Here is a 20941-nt window from a genome sequence, read left to right on the forward strand (position 1 = left end):
TCCTGGGATGATTAAGTGGTCCAGGCAGGCTCCTCACAAATGCTACATTGCCCAGTCAGTTGTAAAATGCTAATAGCAGGCTTTTTCAGAACATATCCACCTTGTTTCAGAACACTTCCCTTTGAAGAAAGACTTTATCCACCCCCATGGAGCCCTGGTAGTATAGTAGTTACACGTTAGGCTGAGATCCGCATGGTTGGCAGTTTGAAACCACCAGCTGCTCCTTGGGAGAAAGACTGGACTTTCTACTCCTGTAAACAGTTACAGTCTCAGAAACTCACAGAGGGGTCACTACGAGTCAACCTTGACTTGATGGCAATGGGTTTGGCTTTTACAAAGATGAGTCAAAAATATTGCTATAAAATAATATTAGAGACCTGTATGAAACAAAAATATCAAAATGTGAAGTGATGCTTGCTCAGAATACCCTCCCATCTAAATCTAGATCCATTCCCCCAAAATTCTACACTCTTCGATTTTCTTCTCATCGAAATGGCCATGTTGATTTTCTAGGGGTGCTCAACTTGTGTCCCTTGTGAATGCTCTTTGAGTTTGAGCAGCAGAGAGAAATCTGAAGGGGCGAGATGAGGGCTGTGTAGGGTGGATGGGTGAGGTTTCCCAGTGAAAGCCTCGGAATGGCCCTTGCCCCATTTGAAGAACCAGCAGGGGTGTGGTCTTCATGAACAGAATTGAACCAGCCCAGTGTTCCTGACCTTTTTCTCACCTGGGCAGTTTTCTAAAAACTTCTTCCTGAGAAGTCCCGTGACTGTTCTGTGTCCTTCAAGAAAACGAATGCTCTTTGGAGTGCCAGCAATCGGTCACCGTTACCAAGCTGGCCTCTTGGGCTTGTTGAATTGAACGGAACTGACCCGCACATCCTCAGGGAGCACTATTTCGATGGGACCTTTTTAAAATGGCACCTTAACTAGCCTGAGACAAGTGTAATGCTGAGAGAGTGTGTCTGCCACCATCCATCCACTGCAGAGACACGTTGAAGCACATTTTGTCTGGAATAAATCCACGCACGTGACATATGCTTCTGATTGTAGGAACAAGCAAGAGGTTACAGAACTTTTTTGTTAGGAAAAGTTATTGGGGAAGCCCCGGGGTGGCAAAGTGGGTTGCATGTTGGGCTGCTATCAGCAGGGTCAGCTGTTCAAAACCACCAGCCACTCCTCAGCATAAAGATGGGGCTTTCTACTCCCGTAAAGAGTTAAACAATCTCAGAAGATCACAGAGGCAGCTCTACTCTGCCCTACTGAATGGCCAGGAGTCAGCATCGGCAACAGTGGCAGCGAGGAAGAGCCACCTGCATGTCCTCTGTGGGCAGGGGACAGGCAGAAACCTGCATGAGAGCTGGCATAGTGGGACTGGAGTCGGCCATGACTGCACTGACATGGGGGATGGATCCCTCGGGGTACATGCTTCCAGCTATAAAATCAACTAGCCTAATTTGAAAAATCCATCTGTAAAGGACTCCTAAGTTCTCAGAACAGAAGAGAATTCTGCTTGCTCTATCTCCAACTCAACACTGGAGACATGTGGCGTGGAAACGCTGACGTTTCGAGTCTGTGGCAGCGCCACTGCGACTCTGCCCTCGGCGCCCACCATTTGCTGCCACAGCTGCTGCCTGACTGGCAGAGGCCAGCTCGGAGGGAGTCAACATGCCCATTCATACGGCTCAAACCAGGACTGACCACTTCCTCCCTAAACCCAGCCCTCGTTTGAACCATAGAGAACAATGAACGTGCCTATTAAAGCCGGGCAAGAGGGACAGACGCTATAATAAGGAAAACCTCATAGTACCAAATTTGAACTTTTGGCCTGCATTGCTGCAGAGGGGCTAAGCTATGTTTCCTGACTACCAAAATCCTGATTTCTCTCCTCCACTTTCTAAATAGGACGGCACCAAACTAGTACAACTCCCCCTTCAGTCTTTGTAAGATCCCACCTGGTGTACTCTCTCTGTCCTCAACTGCCAGATACACTAACGAAAGAAGTCTGGGTGTTCTCCAGTCAATAGGGAATTCACTGTATTTGCAGAACTAGACATTAGGAGGGAAGCCTAGGAGCAGAAGTTTGCAGCCCCGTGGCCTGATTAATATGCAAAATCATTTAATACCTACCAGTGGTTTAGCTATAATGTAGGCAGACTTCCCAGAAAAGTGTTTTCCATTCTCAGCTCCCGCCGCCTCCCATTCCCCCTTAGCCCCTTAATTATAAGCCGGAATTTTGAAACAGGGTGATATAAAGAACAGTGTAAAACCAGGAGATGTCTGAATTAGTCTCCTGCCTTGTTGGATCTGAATCCTGAGGATACAGTCTGTTTGCTAAAGTTTTCCAGGATGAAGAAAGCCCATTTTTCTGAACCCGTAGCTGGCCCGTAGATGTCAGTGCATATTTGTTTCTTCTCTGGCATACGAAGAAGCTAGCGTCTGTGTTACCTCGGGCCATATTTCTGAGCTGGCAGTTCCCCCAAGCAAGACTCGAGAGATGACAGAGTGAGTCACAGTGGACCCTTAGGAGTTCTCTCAGATCCACAGAAAACAGCTGCCTCGTGCTAGAGAAATCACGTTTCCCCCTGAAGGGCCACATCTTGGCGTCCACCTGGGAGCAGTAGTCCTAAGAATTTTAACCCCTGTGAAGCACTCTGGCCCTGAGATGCTCGGTGACTCCAGGATCAATCAGCCCTCTCACCGCTGTGGGTCCACATTAGGGGCACAGCTTTGAGATCCAGGCCATCAAAAGTGGGCATCAACGTGCAAGGCAAGATGTGCCTGCCAAATCCAGGTACTGCCTCTTTCCACTGGAATGCCCGTGTAGTGCTCTCGTGTGTGAATCCACATGACAGCTGGTACTTCACTTGAAGAATGTTGTGTGGCTGCGGCCTTGACTTCAGTGGGGGAGTCCTTGGGGGGTGGCTTTCTCTTAACGAGGCCATTCGCTAGTTCCAGCATGCATTGCTGAGTGATTATTGGAGAGAGAATATGTACTCTCTCAGAAATAAAGAAAAAGGAATGTGTTAGTCTGGGTGGACTAGAGAAACAAATTCATAGATACTCATGAGTATATAAGAAAGAGTTTTATATACAAGAGCAGTTGTATATTGAGAAACATCCCAGCCCAGTCCAGATCAAGTCCCTAAGTCTGATAGTAGCCCATATGTTCAATACCAATCTATAAAGCTCTCTTCAGACTCACGAAACACATGCAATGACACTGAATGTAGGACGATCACAGGCCAGCGGGTAGAAGGTTTTGTGGATCCAGTGGCAGTGTAAGCATCTGAGTGCAGGCAGGGGTCTTTATGGGGCTTCTCCAGCTCCAGGGCTCTAGTGTAGCTCCATGTGTCTTGTCAATAGTAATGTCTCATGGCTAGTGTCTGAGTGTCCCGCCTACAGTGAGCTATTTAGCACCTCCAAATGAGGTCATCAAGCTGCAACCTGATTGACAGGCAAAACTCCACTCCTTCACTCTTTAGTCGCTAGTTGACAACAGATTATGTAACTACCACAAGGAACTAGCTCATGCAGTAGGCTTTCGAGCCATACTTCCCAACTGATAACGAGTGTGCCTCACCAGAAGGATCCAGGTGGCTATGGGGTATACCAGTTCCCCTAAGCAGATTCTGACCCTGGTGCCCCTTCGTGTATCAGAGGACAACTTCTCTCCATAGAGTTTGCAAAGGCTGTTTTTTTTGGAAGTAGATTCCCAGGCCTTTCTTCTGAGGTACCTGAGTGGACTGGAACCTTTAACTTCTAGGTTAGCAGCACCACAACATGAACTGTTGGCACCATTGCTATGGATTGAATATTGTCCTCCAAAAATATGTGTTGTAATTCCTAAATCTATACCTGTGGTCATAGGTCTGTTGGGGAATAGGTTGTCTTTGTTTGACTAATGAGGCAGGATTAATGTAGGGTGTGTTTTCAAGCAGTATCTTCTGAGACACAAAAGGCTAAACAAGCCAGCATAGGGGAAAGAGAGAGAGTAAGATTGACACATGGAGATCTCCAAGGGACACGGAATAGAAGCTGGGGGGACAGGAGCCATGCCCCCCCCCAGGAGAGAGCCTTCCCTTAGAGCAGTGATTCCGAACTTTCCTCAGGCCGCGATCCTTTAATACAGTCCCTCAAGTTGTGGTGACCCCCAACCATAAAATTATTTTCATTGCTATTTTATAACTCTAATTTTGTTACTGTTATGAATCGGGCAAACCTTAAGAAAGGATCGTTTGAGCCCCAAAGGGGTTGTGACTCACAGGTTGAGAACCGCTGCCTTAGAACCACCTCAAATTCAGGTGCCTAGGTGCCTAGGCATATTGAGGCACCACGGGAGGTGTCTGTGTTACAGTAGCACTCCTCAGCTCAGACGGCCAGCCGCCTTGGCGTCAGAACACAGCGATCCCGAGCCACAGGGAGGCACAGGCCAGACTACAGCCACCGGCGAGCAAGAGGAACCCATGCAAGTAAAGGAAGAAAATCACTTCCCACCAGCTGCCTGAACCAAGTTGTTCTTTTGCACCAGACCCTGATCTACAGCCTGAAGCAGAGCGTCCGGATTCTCCTTGGTCGTCCAGGGATTACGGAGAGTGACAGCTTCTTTTTAAACCAGCTTCCTGCCATCGTTTCAACTTGGAACCTGGGTCACAGGCCAGTCTTGGAACTAAGAAACAGAGGAGAACTCATGAAGCAAATCAACCATCTGCCTAGAGCTATTTTATTTCGGGGGCATCATTCAGACAAAATGCATGTTAGGAGAGGTTGAAAATGGCCAGGGTGGCTGAAATTATAGTCTACCGGTGCTGGAAAGGGCCTTCACAATGATGCAATGTACTCATTTTGTAAATGAGGAAACTTGGTCGGATAACGTCAGTTGGCAGCTAGTTAATGGCAGGCAAGGGTCAGTCCATTCGGACTATGTTACAAATCCTAGTAGAAGCAGAAAGGGACGTATTGGAGCCATGAAGGAGAGACGTGTGATAAAGGCAAGGACGATGAAACCAATAAAGGTCAGGGGTGGGGTGGGGTGGGCACAACACTTGAAACGAGAGCATCTAAGGAACTGGCCCCAGGAAGGTTCCCTCTCTCTGAGAGGAGCTGACTACGACACTGTGGACTCTGATCACGCGGCACTCTCTCCCCAACCCCCTGTCCTGGCTGTTGATAATAAATTAAGGATGTTCAGGAGAAAGGACTTGGTGAGAGTAGGGGCAGGGAAGGCAGGAAAGGGGGAACTGGTAGCAACGATGGCTAAATAGTCCCCCTCGAGGGGAACTAGTACAGTACTAAAAGTGAAAGGATACATAATATATGAAGTGTTCGCGAGGGTGGCAGGGCGGGAGAGGGAGGGGAAAAAGAGGAACTGATATCAAGGGACTCAAGAAGAAAGATAATGTTTTGAAATTGTTGATGGCAAAATTTTATGTATCTGCTTCATACCGCGGTTCTCAATCTGTGGGTCGCAACCCCTTTGGGGCTCGAGCACCCCTTTCTCAGGGTCATCCGATTCATAACAGTAGCAAAATGACAGTGATGACGTAGCAATGAAAATAATGTTATGGTTGGTGAGTCACCATGACATGAGGAAGTGTATGAAAGGGTCGCGGCCTGAGGAAGGTTGAGAATCACTGGCTCAATAGAATGGATGTATGGACTGTCATAATATATGTAAGAGCCCCCAATAAAATGTTTTATCCATAAAAAGTTCATAAAAATAAATTAATTTTTAATATCAACCAAAAAAGAAAGAAATTAAGAATGTTGGTGGGTTTTCTCTGCCCAGAATGCAGGGCCACTTTCCCTGCCATTGAGTCGATCCCAACTCACAGCTGCCCTAGAGGGCAGAGTAGAACTGCCCCTGTGGGTTTCTGAGGCTGTAACTGTTTACTGGTGAGTTTGAACTGCTGACCCTAGGGAGTTAGCAGCCCACTCTGCCACCAGGGCCCTCCTGAATGCGAGTGACCAGGAAATGAGTATGTTTGCCCACCTGTACTTTTTGCTTCTGTCTGGATGCACTTGGCCCCTGAAGCTCTGTGTCCCTGGAGGGCCTTGTGGATAGGAGGCCCTGTGCTCCCTTGTCAGCTTGCTGATAGCTGCCACAACTCGGCTCCCCACTCCGGTGAGCAGAGGAGTTCTATTCCCAGGCGGATTTGAGCCACCAACCTCTCAGTGTGTCGTCCCGGTCTTAACCATGGGTGCGACCCAGGAACTCGTTTCCCCCTTTTTATAACCTGAGAGCTAGTAAGTGGTCCCCTTCCTCTGCTCTCAGCCTCACCTACTAGAAGAAGGGAACGGTCCACCTTAGCCTTCATCTGCCCCATTGCTGGCCCTGAGCCCCTGGGAGGAGAAGAGGGTCTCCGTGGGAGGAGGTAGTGGGAGGACTCCAGCTTTCAGAGTCGGCTAGTACGGTCAGCATCTCCCCTCCTCTGGCCAGCAGTCCCTCGCACACCCTCATTCTGACTACAAGGGGGAAATACTGGCAGGTATAAAGCTGACTGGGCATCTCAGTGGCACCAGTAGTTATCCAGAAGGTGGTTGGTAGTGGGTCAAACCCCATCCTCTCCCTGCTAGAGATGCCCCTGAAGACAGGTCTGGCGACCACGCAAGAAAAGCCCCGGCCTTGAAAACGCTTGGTGCAGTTCGGCGCTGCGGGCAGGTGGGCGCCATGAGCCGGAATGGAAGGAAACTATACCAACAGAGAGCTGGCTGGCCTTGACTGGGCCCGCACTGCATGACTGATCATCATCCTGGGCCCTCCTGGCCCGCACATACATCACTCATCTTCCCTGCTGGCTTGAGCCTGGCCTGTCATTAACAACGCGGGGGAAGGGGGAAGGAAAACTTGAGACACCACAGAGAAGCGAGAGCAACCTCGGGCTGGGGCAACAGCCGTGCAAGTGCACAGTGACGCAGAGGTCATGGGAAGCGCTATGTTCCCTCTGGGCCTGGGGCAGAGAGTGGAGCTGGGAGAGGCCGTCGTGGGGAACCAGACTGGCTCTGCTGCACGACACCTCTCTGCATGGGCACGTTGGTGCTAGCTCCTGGTTTCTGCATGGCTCATTCAAGATGTAGACACCATTAGAAGGACAAGTAAATAAATTGCTTTGACTCCCCCTGCCCCCCCCCCCAAAAAAGAAAGAAAGTCAGCCCACTGGGGCCTCTATCTCTAGCTCATCTCCACCTTGTTTCTGCTTCTCTGTTTCAGGACCTTCGTATGAACCAGCCCACTCGCCCACCAGCAGCGGGAAGAAACTCTTTGCTCCTGTTCCTTTCCCTTCGGACTCCACTGAGGATGTGTCCCCCAGCAGCCCCCTGCAGCCCCCTCCGCTCCCCCAGAAAAAGACTGTGAGCCGAGCGGCCTCTTCCCCAGACGGCTTCTTCTGGACCCACGGCTCCCCCAAGCCGAGGGCAGCAAGCCCCAAGCTGAACCTCAGCCACTCTGAAACCAGCGTCTGTGCCCACGAAGAGTCCCCCTTCAGCTTCTCCACCAGCCCTGGCCACCGCCACCATCCTGTCTTCTCCGCTTCTGAGCCCCTGGAGAAAACTTTCAAAGGCATCAACGGCCCCTGGGTCCCTGTCGCGGGGCTGGCGGGCAGCAAAAGCAGCTGTGGGAGCCCCAGCCTCCAGTGCCGAGGGCCCCCCTCCACCTCGTCCTCCCAGCTGAGCGTGTCCAGCCAGGCCTCCGCCGCCAGCTCCCAGCTGCACAGCCTTCTGAGCAGCATCAGCAGCAAAGAGGGCACCTACGCCAAGATGGGGGGCCTCTTCGCCCAGTCCCTGCTCCGCCTGGTCACCAAGTGCGAGGACCTCTTCATGGGCGGCCAGAAAAAGGAGCTGCACTTCAACGAGAACAACTGGTCGCTCTTCAAGCTGACCTGCAACAAGCCCTGCTGCGACTCGGGAGATGCCATTTATTACTGCGCCACCTGCTCCGAGGATCCCGGCAGCACCTATGCTGTGAAGGTAGGCACCCTCTCCCCTTCCGCGGTGCTGTGCTGCAGCGAGCTGCCCGGTCCTGGCTCTGCACAGTGGGGCTCGGGCGAGTCTTTCACCCTGTCTGTGCTAGATGAACAGGACTGGTGACAGAGGTTCTTTAACACGCCATGCTCCATGATTTCGCTCCCCACCTAGGTTCTTGTTGGGGCTTATATTCTATTGAAAGGGATGCGTAATTAAGGTCATTATGCCTCACATGGTAGAGCCAGCAGGATCATCAGACTGAGTAACAATAGTGTTGACTCAGCGCTTGGCTTGGTGGCGTTGATGTTAGGTGCCATCGAGCTCGTTGCACTCAGCCACCTTATGCACAGCAGAGGGGAGTGTCGCCTGGCCCTGCACCGTGCTCGCGTGCGAGCCCGCAGATGCAGCCCATGTCAACCCCCCTGGCCTTCCTCTTTTTCACGCGTCTTCCCCTTTACCAAGCACGATGCCCTCCTCCAGGTCTCTCCTGACACTATGCCCAATGTACCCTTCTCATCTTCATGGTAGTTCTGCAGGTAGGTTTAATCGATAGGGAATCGACGGCTAAAAGCGAGTAAGTAATTTACCCACAGTTCACTGGTGGCGGGGATGGTTTGAACTCGGTCTGTGTGTTTCCAAAGCCTGGGCTGCAGTTTCATCAGTAAAGGAAGAAGAAGTGCAGAGAAGTGAATTGACTTGTTTCTGACCTTTGACCCTGAATCAGAGCGGTTGCCACCCCATCCAGTGCCCCCCCCCCCCAGGCTCTGAGCAAGCTGACGGAGTGCTCCACACTCCTGTGAGTCGTTGTGGCCTCTGCCAGGGAAGCTGCTCCTCCCTGCTGCCTTTTCATCATCCTTTCTTGGTGTCTTCTGAAGGCCTGAAGGGCCTGAAACCCTGCTGTCAAGGCAGGCTTTTGGGGAGGTGAGAAGGAGGACTGAGCTCTTTTCTGTAATCACCTGCCCAAGCCATTCCTTGTTTTTCCCACTTAGTTCTGTGGAAATGATGAACTGAAGTAGCCTTGGTAGAATAACTTCTTGCTTACCAGCAAATTAAATACATATATATATTTAAATCCAACATATTTAATTTACTTATGATATTTTAAATACAAATTATATGTCTAAGTTAAATATAAATATATTTAAATGAAATGTAATTAAATATATGTATATATTTAAATATTCTTAGGCAAGCAAGATTGCTGTGAGATGTTCCTTTTAAGAAATTCGTGGCTCAACAACTGTAAGCGATAGATTAGGGAGCCTCTGGTTTATATGTTTAAAGTGCTGTATATAATTATTTGCTGCCTTTCTGTGAAAAAGCAAGTGGCTACTAGAGGAACCTAATTGGTTTTTCAAGGCTGTAAATCTTCACAGGAGCAGATAGCCTCCTCGGTCTCCCTTGGAGAGGCTTGTGGATTTGAACTGCCAACGTTGTGGTTAGCAGTCCAATGTCTACCCGACAGAATCGCTAGGGCTCCTAGAATGAAGAGTCTAGGGAGGCAGTAGGTAAGGGAGCCATAGGGGCGCAGGGGGGAAGTAGCAGGAAAGGCCTGAGGTTTGAACCCGCCAGGGGCTGGGAGGGAAGAAAGGCCTGGTGATCGGGTTCCTTGATGACGACAGCAGAGGAGACCTGCTGTCCTGGTGGCCGTGGGTCACTGTGTGTTAGAACCGTCTCTAGAGCACAGCAGATGCCGGATGGGAGAGAATGCCAACGCCCTGAGATTCTCTGCTAAGCGTTACCTGCAAACTTCATTTCTTCTTTGTTTCCTAAACCAGTGACTACAGTAATCATCTTCCTGGTATGGGACAATTCTTTGGCACTCCTCAACCAAAATTAAAACCAATCCCAGTGTTTCCCTCCCTATCAGGCTGGTGCTGTACCCAGGAGAAGGACAGGCAACAATTAGCCTGGGGTGACCAGTGTCAGTCCACAGCCAGGGTTCTGCTCTCATCTGAGGCAAGAGACCACTAGTCGAGCCCCTTGAAATGCCAAAGGGATGGAGGTACACTTGGGACGACCTTTGTGTTTGCATGGCCCCATGAATCCAAAAAAGTGACCATGAATTCTGTTTCCGCCTTCCTGTGTCTCAGGGGGGTTCTAGCTCTCACCTTGTCCCTTGGAGCTGAACCTGGGGGATTCATTAGGCACCGAGAGCTAGAAAACCTCCATTCCGAGGAGGAAGGAAAATGCCTGGTGAAAATTCTGATAGAGAAGGAAAGTCTTAGCTTAAGGGGCTTCCTCCGGCCTCTCATGGGCTAAGAGGTGATTTGATTCTGCTGCAAAAACTGAGGGACAGGATCACCTGGGTTTACGCTGATTCAAAACATCAGTCAAGTGTGTTGCTTTTTCCCATCCCTGAGTTACCCATGCGGTACAGCTCGATTCCAGGGCCTCAGGTAACAGTGCAGAGTTAATTCTATTCTCCAGTGAACAATGCAGAAAATGCAGCTTCCCGGGAGGAGGAGAAAAACAAACATTGCCCTTCATTTCTTTAGAAATCTAACAAGATGGAAATCAGCAGCTGGGCCCCCATTCTTGAGGGTCTCCTCTATATGTCATCTTGGACACTGGAGGGGCACAGAAACCTCCTCTGTAATGAGAAAAGGAAGTTGGGGGGAGACCTGCAGGCATTCAGACTATGGTAACCCTGAGTCAGGATTACCAGCGAGAACAGTATCTATTTGCAAATGTGCCCGTGATGGCAGGAAGGGGGTTGTTTGTGGAGCATCCTTGGGGCTCTTGCAGCTGTCCCACTTCATTAGTGTCCCAGTCTAGACTGAATTGTCATTTGAGAGGCTGTCCCTGGGGGGAGGGACGCGGCCTCTTAGTGTGGCTGGTCTTCTGTGCATGCTAAGCATAGAGCCGACCCTGTGCTTGAGTGAGGAGGTAGCCTTGGTTGCAGTTTCCCCGTTAACAAAAGCAAGCTGGCACCTGCCGACCCCTCCAGCTGGAGCCTCCATTTGGGTGGTGGGGGCGGGGCTTGCTGCCTTGAGGAGTTAGAGCAGGCTCTTGTCGGCTTAATGAAAACTCCCTGCCATAGTCCATTCTGACTTACAGTGATCCTATAGGACAGGGTAGGGCTTCCGAGACTGTAACTCTTTACTGGAATAGACAGCCTCCTCTCTCTCCCGTGGTGGCTGGTGGATGCCCACGACTGCCTTGCTCTTTGCAGCCCAAAGCATGAACCCCTATGACACCATCAGGAAAGGGGGGGGGGGGCAGGACATTAATTGTTCAAGAGTTTGCAAAGCTTGTTCATTCGTTCTTTGTTATTGTTAGGCGTCATCAAGTCAGTTCTGACCCAATAGACCCTGTGCACAACAGAACCAAACACTGCCTGGTCCTGCCTCATCCTCACAATTGTTCCTTTGCCGGGCCCCTTGTGGCAGCCCCGGAGTTGATTCTTCTCTTTCACTGCCCAGCTGCCTTTCCAAATGTGAGGTCCTTCTCCAGGGCCTGGTCTCTCCTGACAACGGGTCCAAAGCACACTCTCTGACATTTTTAGTGGTCTAAAAGAAATCTGCTTTCCATAATTAGGGATCTGTGGTAAGGCTGACGGATCTTCCCCTTTCTACTGCCACCCTCTGTTTTGTCCGGGGGGGGGAGGGGGAGGAGGATAGCCGGAAGGACAGTGACCTTGCCAAAATGTTCCACCACGAACGAAACCATGGCTCCTGAGTTTAGAATGCGACCTGGCTGAGGTCAAGCATTCCAAGTTGGAGCAAAACCAAAGGTCTGAGACTGAAAGAAAAGAAAGGGAGCAATCGGAGCTGGGTGTCTTGAGCCAAAATCCAAGGCAGACACCTTGAAAATGAACGGAGCTGGGGAAAGAGTCTGTGGGAGGGGTGATAGGACGCATGTGGTCAGCTGACCAGCCGGAGCACTCCCCCTACTTCCCACACACCCATAGACAGACTCACCCCGCCCCACAAGGGTGGAAAGAATTTAAGGTGACCAGATTTTAACACTGGTAAAGAAGGACACCAGCGGGACACCATTGATAAAACTCATATCCTGGTGAAATAGCCACACGGCAGCTGAACCGTCTACCCTAGCTTGTCGTGCATTCTTTCCAAAAAGTGGGACTTTTTTTAAAAAACGCCGCGGGACTCGGGAAAAATTGTTAAAAATCGGACATCTGGTCACCTTAGGAAAGATGCTCTGGGGACCAGCTTGCAGCCCTGCGACTCGTTAGCATGCGCCCTGCACACAGCTGCCTGGCCAGGCAAGGTCTTGCCAGAGGCCCCAGCTCACTGATTTTGAAACTCATCCAGCCTAGTTCCCATTTACTTGGCTCCTTCATTTACATCTCTGTGCACAATGTCAGAGGCTTAGCTGGGGAGCTCAGGGCTGGGAATGTTTGCTGGGTTTTTGATACTCTTGAGAAAAGGGGGTCCTGGGAACACTTCCCAGGCCCCTCAGCAGCCACGCTGACCTGCTCTGTACAATACCTGCAAGCCCGATCCGCGTGGTTCAGCGCCACATAAGGCTCCGGCAAAAACAACCCAGCAAGAGCAACAAGCACGGCAATTTCTCACAGAATGCTCCTTCTGGGCCAGGCCCCGCACTAGACACTGCACCTGCAGTGTTCCCCCTCAGCCCTCCCCACGACCGCTGCCCCTTGTTGTAAGGATGAGGCAGACTATGCGATACTACCTTGCCAAAAGTTACGGGACTAGCCAGTGGCCGGGTTGGTATGTAAACCCAGGTTATGTTGACTCCAGTAAGGAGGCCCCTCTGGCTGGCCATGTGCTTCTGAACACAGTGGAGCGGAGTTTCACGTGGGATCGTTGAGCAAGTAACCTGGAAGCCTCCATGTCCTCCTCTCCCGGGGACTAGTGTGCACGGCGGGGCTGCTGGGAGATGCCCGGAGCCACTGCGCCCACACGGCTCCTTGGCACAGCCCCGAGCATGCAGGAGCCGTCCCACACCAGTGACCAACACGCCAGCCACGTGGACAGGTCCAGACACAGTGGGGGACCGGTCATCGCGGGCACTTATATGAGGGGCTTACAGTTTTTTCAGAGCCCCGACATTTCCTTTAGTTCAATGGTGTTTCAAAAGGCTGCCATTCCTGGCCGGCTGAGTAGGCAGGAATACGGAAAGCGCCTGAAGCAACGCCCTTCAAACGTGTATTCCTAAATTGCTTTTATAAGTGTGAACAGGAAGCGGCACCTGGGACACAGTGAACTCCTCTTTGATTTCCATCTTACTTCCATAATAGGGAGATTACTCAATTAATTTGTTTCCCCTCCAATGGGCTTTTTAAAAATTGTCCTCAGGCTGAGCTCTGTTGTGCCGGGTTTCCCGCTGTGAAGGTTTGTATAGCTGCCGTATAAATAAATCCCCGTGAAGGTGTTTACAATACAACTTCTAGAAAACATCGCCCATAGGCTCTGCGGCGCTTTATAAACACCCAGCTGTCATCATCCGAGCGTGGCCACGCAGCCCCCCGAAGAAGACTTGCTTTTGGACTGTGTGGCCGATGCTGTTTTCTGGGTAGACGTGATCTGCCTTTGTTCTCAGAATTAGCACGCTGCTCCCTGGGCATCCATCACGTGGGGGTGAGGTGGCACTAGCCTCTCACTGACCTGCCTTCCCTCCATCCCTTTCCCAGTATCATGACGGTCATTATCCTGGGTGAATGACCGCTGGATGAGGAACAGGTGGCTAGAGACCCTCAGGTGACTGGCTCTGTCCTTAGCATAAGCAGGCAAGGCTGAAGGGAAGGGACGGAGGCTGCGCGGATTCCCCAGGCACCATCCCACAGCAGACTGAGATTGTGTGTTGGGGGGCTCTCTCTCTCGGTCAGAGCGCACCTGGGGGCACTTTGAGATTCCAATACCCTGGAGAACTCTCTGTGGAGAACTCTCTGCTTTCTTTCAGCAGCTGTGACTCACTCTAGATGGAAAAGTGTGTGGCTTCCACGTAACACTGGGTGTATATATATATACATATACATACATACATACATACATATATATATACTGGGTGTATATATACACACACACACATACATGCATACATACATACATACATACATAAAATAGTCCAAGGATCATTCCATTCTAGTAAGCATTGTACAATGAGACCTGTGAGAGCCAAACTCAACTGGACTGCCTTGCTTTGGCAGGTCCCCAAGGCGCAGTCTTAGCACTTGTCCATCACTCCTTTCAATGGAAGATGTTCGCAGTTTCCTTCTCTGGCAGGTTTCTGCACACGCCCTGCACATGTTCTGGCTTTCACGGGTTTGCCCGCATCTTGAACCTGGATCTAGGACAGCCTAAGAGCACATGGCCAAGCGATAGTGGCCCAGTGACTGCTGCCGCCCCTGCCAGTCTCCCAGGGGTCAAACACAGCAGTCTGGTGGAAGGATGGGGAGTGGGGAGTAGGGCTGACTGCCTGTGTGAACTCTCTCTCTGACTTCCTGAGACTTTTTCCAGCCCATCCTGTGGACACTTGATGTCTTCTCAGAAACCAGGAAACCGCCTTGCCTGTGCAGCTGTGGAAACCCATTCTTGCCACATACATTTAGCATGTCACTCTATGCTCAGCTATTTAAAGAAACTGACAATCTGCTCCCAAGTGGCTGTGCCATATAACCTTTCTCCCAGCAATGTATAAGTCTTCCCATTTCCCCACATCTTTACCGTCAACACTCATTATCATCGCTCTGCTGAGGAGTGTGAGCCAGTATCCCTTTGTGGTTTGGAATTTCCTTTCCCTAGAGTCCTGGTGATGCAATGGGTTAAGCACTGGAAGGGCTGCCAAACCACAAAAATCTGTGATCCACACCCACGGCGGCACCTCGGGAGAAAATGCAGTCCCTGTGCCCTATAGAGATGTACAGTCTCAGACACTCAACGGGGCGGTTCTACTCTGTAGCCAGACCCGGCTCGATGGCTGAAAGAATGGTGCTGAATCCTTTTGTCATGACTCCATTCATACCTTTTCATATTTTAGAATTAAGTTACTGATCTTCTTTTTGACTGTAAGAGTTCTTTATAAAGGTACTGGTTTGTTGTTGTTGTTGGGGGGGGTGTTCCTTTAATCGGGTATGTGTTTAGCCCTGGTGGTGTAGTGGTTACAGTGGTTACACACTGGGCTATGACTCACAAGATCAGCAGTTGGGAACCATCTTTTTCAGAGGAGAAAGATGAAGCTTTCTACTCTGGTACAGTTACCTCTCAGAAACCCACAGGCAGTTCTACCCTGCCCTGTAGGGTCACCATGGGCAGTTCTACCCTGCCCTGTAGGGTCACCATGGGCAGTTCTACCTTGCCCTGTAGGGTCTCCATGGGCAGTTCTACCCCGCCCTGTAGGGTCGCCATGGGCAGTTCTACCCTGCCCTGTAGGGTCACCATGGGCAGTTCTACCTTGCCCTGTAGGGTCGCCATGGGCAGTTCTACCCCGCCCTGTAGGGTCGCCATGGGCAGTTCTACCCCGCCCTGTAGGGTCGCCATGGGCAGTTCTACCCTGCCCTGTAGGGTCGCCATGGGCAGTTCTACCCTGCCCTGTAGGGTCGCCATGGGCAGTTCTACCCCGCCCTGTAGGGTCGCCATGAGTTGGAATCAAGTGGACGGCAGTGAGTAGTCAGTAGGGGTATGTGGTTGGCAAACATTCTTTCCTGGTGTCTCACTTCTGCTTTCACTCTCCTAGCTGTGCTTTTATGAAGCACCAAGAGAGACTTGACTTTGTAAGAGGTCCACTTCTCATTTCTTTGAGTGTCGTTTCTCACAAAATTTTGTCTCAAATGTTCTTTTATGTTTTCTCTTAATATTGTTATTGTGTTAGCACGCCCATGTTGGTCTCTATGGCCCACTGTGAGTTTGCTTTTGTGTGCGGTGTGAGGTAAGGGATTAGATTAAGGGACATGTAGTTGTGCCGCACTGTTTGTGGACCAGATCAGTGGACCCTACTTTTGACCTCTCTTCTCCTTTTTCTCACAGATTTGCAAAACTCCTGAGCCCAAAGCAGCCACCTACTGCAGCCCCTCCGTCCCTGTGCACTTCAACATCCAGCAGGACTGTGGCCACTTTGTCGCCTCCGTGCCCTCTAGCATGCTCACGTCCCCCGACGCGCCCAAGGACCCACTGCCGGCCCTGCCTTCGCACCCCCCTGCCCAGGAGCAGGACTGCGTGGTGGTCATCACCAGAGAGGTGCCCCAGCAGACTGCCGCGGACTTTGTGCGGGACTCTGCCACCGGCCACCGGGCTGAGCCTGAGGTTTATGAGCGCCAGGTATGCTTCCTGCTCCTGCAGCTCTGCAACGGGCTGGAGCACCTGAAAGAGCACGGGATCATCCACCGGGACCTGTGCCTGGAGAACCTCCTGCTGGTGCACTGCACCCCCCAGGCCTCCCAGCCGGCCGCCCCCAGCCAGCCCTCCACCACAGCTGCACCTCCTGCCTCTGCGCCACCCGTCACGACAGCCCCCGCCCCCGCCGCTGCTCCTCCCACCTGCCCCTCCACCACCCTCCCAGCCAGCGCCCCCACCTGCCGGGGAATGCCCCGCGAGAAGCTCTTGCCCCGGCTCATCATCAGCAACTTCCTGAAGGCCAAGCAGAAGCCCGGCGGCACCACCAACCCGCAGCAGAAGAAGAGCCACGCGCGCCTGGCGCCCGAGATCGTGTCCGCCTCCCAGTACCGCAAGTTCGACGAGTTCCAGGCGGGCATCCTCATCTATGAGCTGCTCCACCAGCCCAACCCCTTCGAGGTGCGCGCCCAGCTGCGGGAGCAGGACTACCGGCAGGAAGACCTGCCCCCGCTGCCCAGCCTGTCCCTCTACTCGCCGGGCCTGCAGCAGCTCGCCCACCTGCTGCTCGAGGCCGACCCCATCAAGCGCATCCGCATCGGCGAGGCCAAGCGGGTGCTGCAGTGCTTGCTGTGGGGGCCGCGGCGCGAGCTGATGGAGCAGCCGGGCTCCCCGGAGGAGGCGCTGTGCGGCACGCTGCAGAACTGGATCGACATGAAGCGGGCCCTGATGATGATGAAGTTCGCTGAGAAGGCCGTGGACCGCAGGCGCGGGGTGGAGCTGGAAGACTGGCTCTGCTGCCAGTACCTGGTGTCTGCCGAGCCCGGAGCCCTGCTGCAGACCCTGAAGCTCCTGCAGCTGCTGTGAGCCTCTGCCGGCCACACCGAGCCCCCAGCCAGCCTGCACTTTAGCCGGCCCGGACCCCACCCCCTTGCCCTGCGGCGGAAACATCACCTTCTCCCTGGGAAATGGTACAAACGACCGTTATACTTGGATATAATATATACATATATATATATATATATATATGGAAATCTACAAGTGGTCTCGCCCACTCTGGCCTCCTCCTCTCACCCCGTCATCGTCCCCAGCCTCCTCCAGGAAATCGTGTCTCTTCCCAGCTCGGTTCTGCCAACAAAATGAAGCCCGGACTCTGACCTCACCCAACCCTCTTGTCACCCTGTCAAAATTTGTGTTTTTCATTTTTTAACAACAGCAAAAAAACTCCATTATATTAAAAAACACATGTTTGAGTTGTGAGCAAAGCTTTTTAAAAACTCCCAGATACATTAATAACCGTTGGTCCCTAACTATCCGTGTAAGCCTTGGAAGCAGTGGGAGGTCCCACTCTGAGGATCCTTGGTTTCCCCCCTCTTCATAAAGTAGTCCTTGTATGTACCCAGGCATATTAGAGACAGTTGATCCCCGCGGCCGCCTCTACCCCCATCAGTAATCTACTAGGAATCTAGGACATAGCCCATGTGATCCCTGTGGTTGAGAATTCCACCCTATGGCAGCTCTAACCATATCAGGCAGAAATCTGGCTGACAACAGGATCTACAGCAAATGGTTCAGAATAAGCAGTGCACACAATCAACTATCAGCCAAAGGTTGGCATTTCCAACCTATTCCGTAGTGCCTTGGGAGACAGGCCTGCCAGACAGCTTCAGAAAGACGCCGCTTTGAAACGCTGGGTGGGGCATTCTGCTCTGCACACACTGACTCCACAGCGTCTAGTAACAACCACAAAATAGCTTTCCACTTACAAAGGTATCGGCAGGGTTAAGAGGCAGACAAAGGCTGGAATGTGGGAGTAAGGGCCACCTACAGGCCCTTGTGGTACACCCACAAGGGGTGTACAGCTGAGGTTGATTCTGCTAGACAGTAAAGACGGTTACCAGATTTCTCTCTCTTCATTTTGAACCTCAAATTTCCAGATCAAGAGCAGTGAGAAATCAGGCAAGGGAGCTGGGTCACAGAGTCTGAAAGACCAGCCTCAAAGGAGCTTGGGTAATGGAGTCTGAAAGACCAGCCTCCCCGGCAACAGGAGGCGATGGGGGGGGGGGGGTGTTGGCAGACATCCCGTTTCATTGCACTAGAACATGGTAGAGCAGGTAAGGACTCAGGTGCCAAATTGCCATGCCAGTACTCCCATGGTCCCAAGTGAATAACCCACTTGCTATTACTATCTCCTAGGTACAGTACTGCATTTTAAAATGCACGAAGAGAATGAAGAGGCACCAGAGTTTTGCTCCTCAAGACATATTGTTAGGTGTCTTGAAGTCATTTCTGTCTCTTAGCAACCCTTTGTGCAAGAGAATGAAACACTGCCCAGCCCTACGCCTGTTTGAGCCCATTGTGGAAGGCACTGTGTCACTCCATCTCACTGAACGTCTTCCTATTTTCCTTGACCCTCGACTCCCAAGCATGCTATCTTCCCTAGGAACTGGCCCCTCCTGATAACATGCCCAACGTTAAGTGAGGCAAAGCCTCGGCAGCCTAGCTTCTAGGGAGCATCCTAACGGAAGACATCGGTGTTCCTCCTGAAGTTCATGGATAATGATTGTTCTTCTCCAACACCACAGTTCAAATGCATCTATCCTCCTCCGGCCTCCCTTATTCACAGCGCAGCTATTGGACCTGTCTCACAGACAGACACGCCATTGAGGAGATCATGACTTAAATCAGGTGCACCATAGTGCTCAAAATGCTGTCTGCTTTGAACCATTTATCAAATCTTGCTGAAGGAAAGTCTGTAACTGCTCTTTTGCAGGGACTCAACCCTAAGATTCTAACACCAGTTGCCAGTAAAGTGGATTCCAACCCCCGGGGCCTCTGTGTACATCACAGTGCAATTGTGCTCCACAGGCTATTCATTGGCTGGGGTTGTTTGTTTTGTTTTCCAGAAGCAGGCTGTCAGCCCTTCTGAGGCATCTTTGGGAGGGCAAGAGCTGCCAAACTTTATTTTTTGCACCACTCAGAATCCCCTATATCAGTGGTTCTCAACCTTCCTCATGCCACGACACTTCAATACAGTTCCTCGTGTTGTGGTGACAACCCCCAACCATAAAACTATTTTCGTTACTACTTCATAACTGTAATTTTGTTACTGTTATGAATCGGGAGACCCCTGTGAAAGGGTCGCTTGACCCACCCAAAGGAGTTGCAACCCACAGGTTGAGAACCACTGCCCTATATTTCTTCTTAAGGGACAATCTCCCAACTCCTGACTAATTATAAAACCTTCTTAATAACCAAGGACAATTTAATGCAATTGCCAACAGCTGAAAGGCTGTCCTGGAAATCTGCAAATGTGGTTAGCCCCCCAGAGTGAGGGAATTGCTCCAGGTTCCCTTATGCTTGTTCGTTTTTCTCTGGGCCCCCTCCGCCTGCCAGCCTCCCACTGCATGCACACACTCATTTCCATCCACAGGGGTAAAGCCATCACCGGGGGCGCATCTGTCTTTTCAATAGGCTTGAATGTTGAAGAGAGAACTGGCTACCACCAGCCTCCAACCATGTTTATCCAGGAGAAAGAGCCGTTGCACAAGGAAATGCTAACGCTCTGTGGGACACAGCGGCTTCAGAGGGTAGGATTTTGGCAAACTGTTTAATCCTGGGAATTTTCCAGGCAAACTTCCCGCCCTCGATCTGCTGACTTTTGCAGTCTTGCTGCTTCTCAGTTGGAGTAAATAAACAATAGAGGGGGAGAACCCGACCTTCTGCCAGGGGAAGGCAGCGCCTTTGGAAGCACATGTCTCAGGAGGCACATTTTTAATCTCCGAATTAATTGCACCTTTTTTATATGCCACCCACTTCCTTCAGAAAGAACTCGCCGTGGCAAAAACAATTTAAAGAGCCAAAGTGAGCCAAAAAGTACAAGCGCAAAGAGAAGAAACTATAGCGATACTGTGTGGTTGAAAAGAATGGTCACAATTAAAATAACTGGGAAGAGAGAGAGAGAGAGAGAGAGAGAGAGAGAGAGAGAGAGAGAGAGAGAGAGAGAGAGTGTGTGTGTGTGTGTGTGTGTGTGTGTGTGATGTTAGGAAATAATACAGTAGAAGAAACAGACCTATTCCCAGTGCTTGCTTTAAAGGGGATTTGTCAAGGATCGCCTTGTTCAAAGATAATGACTAATGTCCCCCCCCCTCACAGCTTTAAAACACATTTTTCTAAGTAGGGCAATTTCTTATCTCCACTGTTAGTGGAATCGAAGTACATGATGTCCCAGCTCAGCTGCTTTATCTCCATGGGCTTTCTCCATAGATGCTTTTCCACAAATGATAAGTCCCGTAGCTACACATACTCGGCTTGGCAAATAGCTGCGGTCACACTCCATTCCAGGGCTCCATCTATTTCTCATTCCCTCAAAATGCACCTGGAATGCACTGTCTAACTTCGCAGAAGGTTGAAGCACTCAACAGGTCAGTCAAGAAGCAAGACTCGGCTCTCTCCCTGAGACTGCACGAGCTGGCTCAGTGTTCCGTGGCACCTACCTACTAAGCACTCTTGATATCTGTGAGTTCATCTCCCTCTGCTTCTCTTGGATTAAGCTCCAGCTACTGGTATTTAAAACTCGAGTTTTTCTTCGCTCATGCTTTGAGTCAACTCGCCCCCATAGGCTTTCCACATTTCTAATTTTGTTCCTAACGGGCCTTTCCTTTTTTGGTACCAAGGTGTGGGATCTTCCTTCTTTCTTCTGAGCTCTGTCCCTAAAGCCTACCCTGT

At 51.1% G+C, this 20941-nt stretch overlaps 1 protein-coding gene across 1 annotated transcript in view; it reads left to right on the forward strand.

The window, feature by feature from the left end:
- Nucleotides 1–18267, forward strand: part of PRAG1 (PEAK1 related, kinase-activating pseudokinase 1) — a 63877-nt gene extending 45610 nt beyond the window's left edge. The window contains exons 5-6 of the mRNA XM_075556743.1: nt 7207–7961; nt 15911–18267. Coding sequence (XP_075412858.1) covers nt 7207–7961; nt 15911–17080 — 1925 coding nt within the window. The 3' untranslated portion in view covers nt 17081–18267. The remainder of the gene's footprint in view (nt 1–7206; nt 7962–15910) is intronic.
- Nucleotides 18268–20941: the final 2674 nt, after the last annotated feature.

This window comes from Tenrec ecaudatus, chromosome 8 (assembly GCF_050624435.1).
Source record: "Tenrec ecaudatus isolate mTenEca1 chromosome 8, mTenEca1.hap1, whole genome shotgun sequence".
In the NCBI taxonomy this organism is placed as follows: Eukaryota; Metazoa; Chordata; class Mammalia; order Afrosoricida; family Tenrecidae; genus Tenrec; species Tenrec ecaudatus.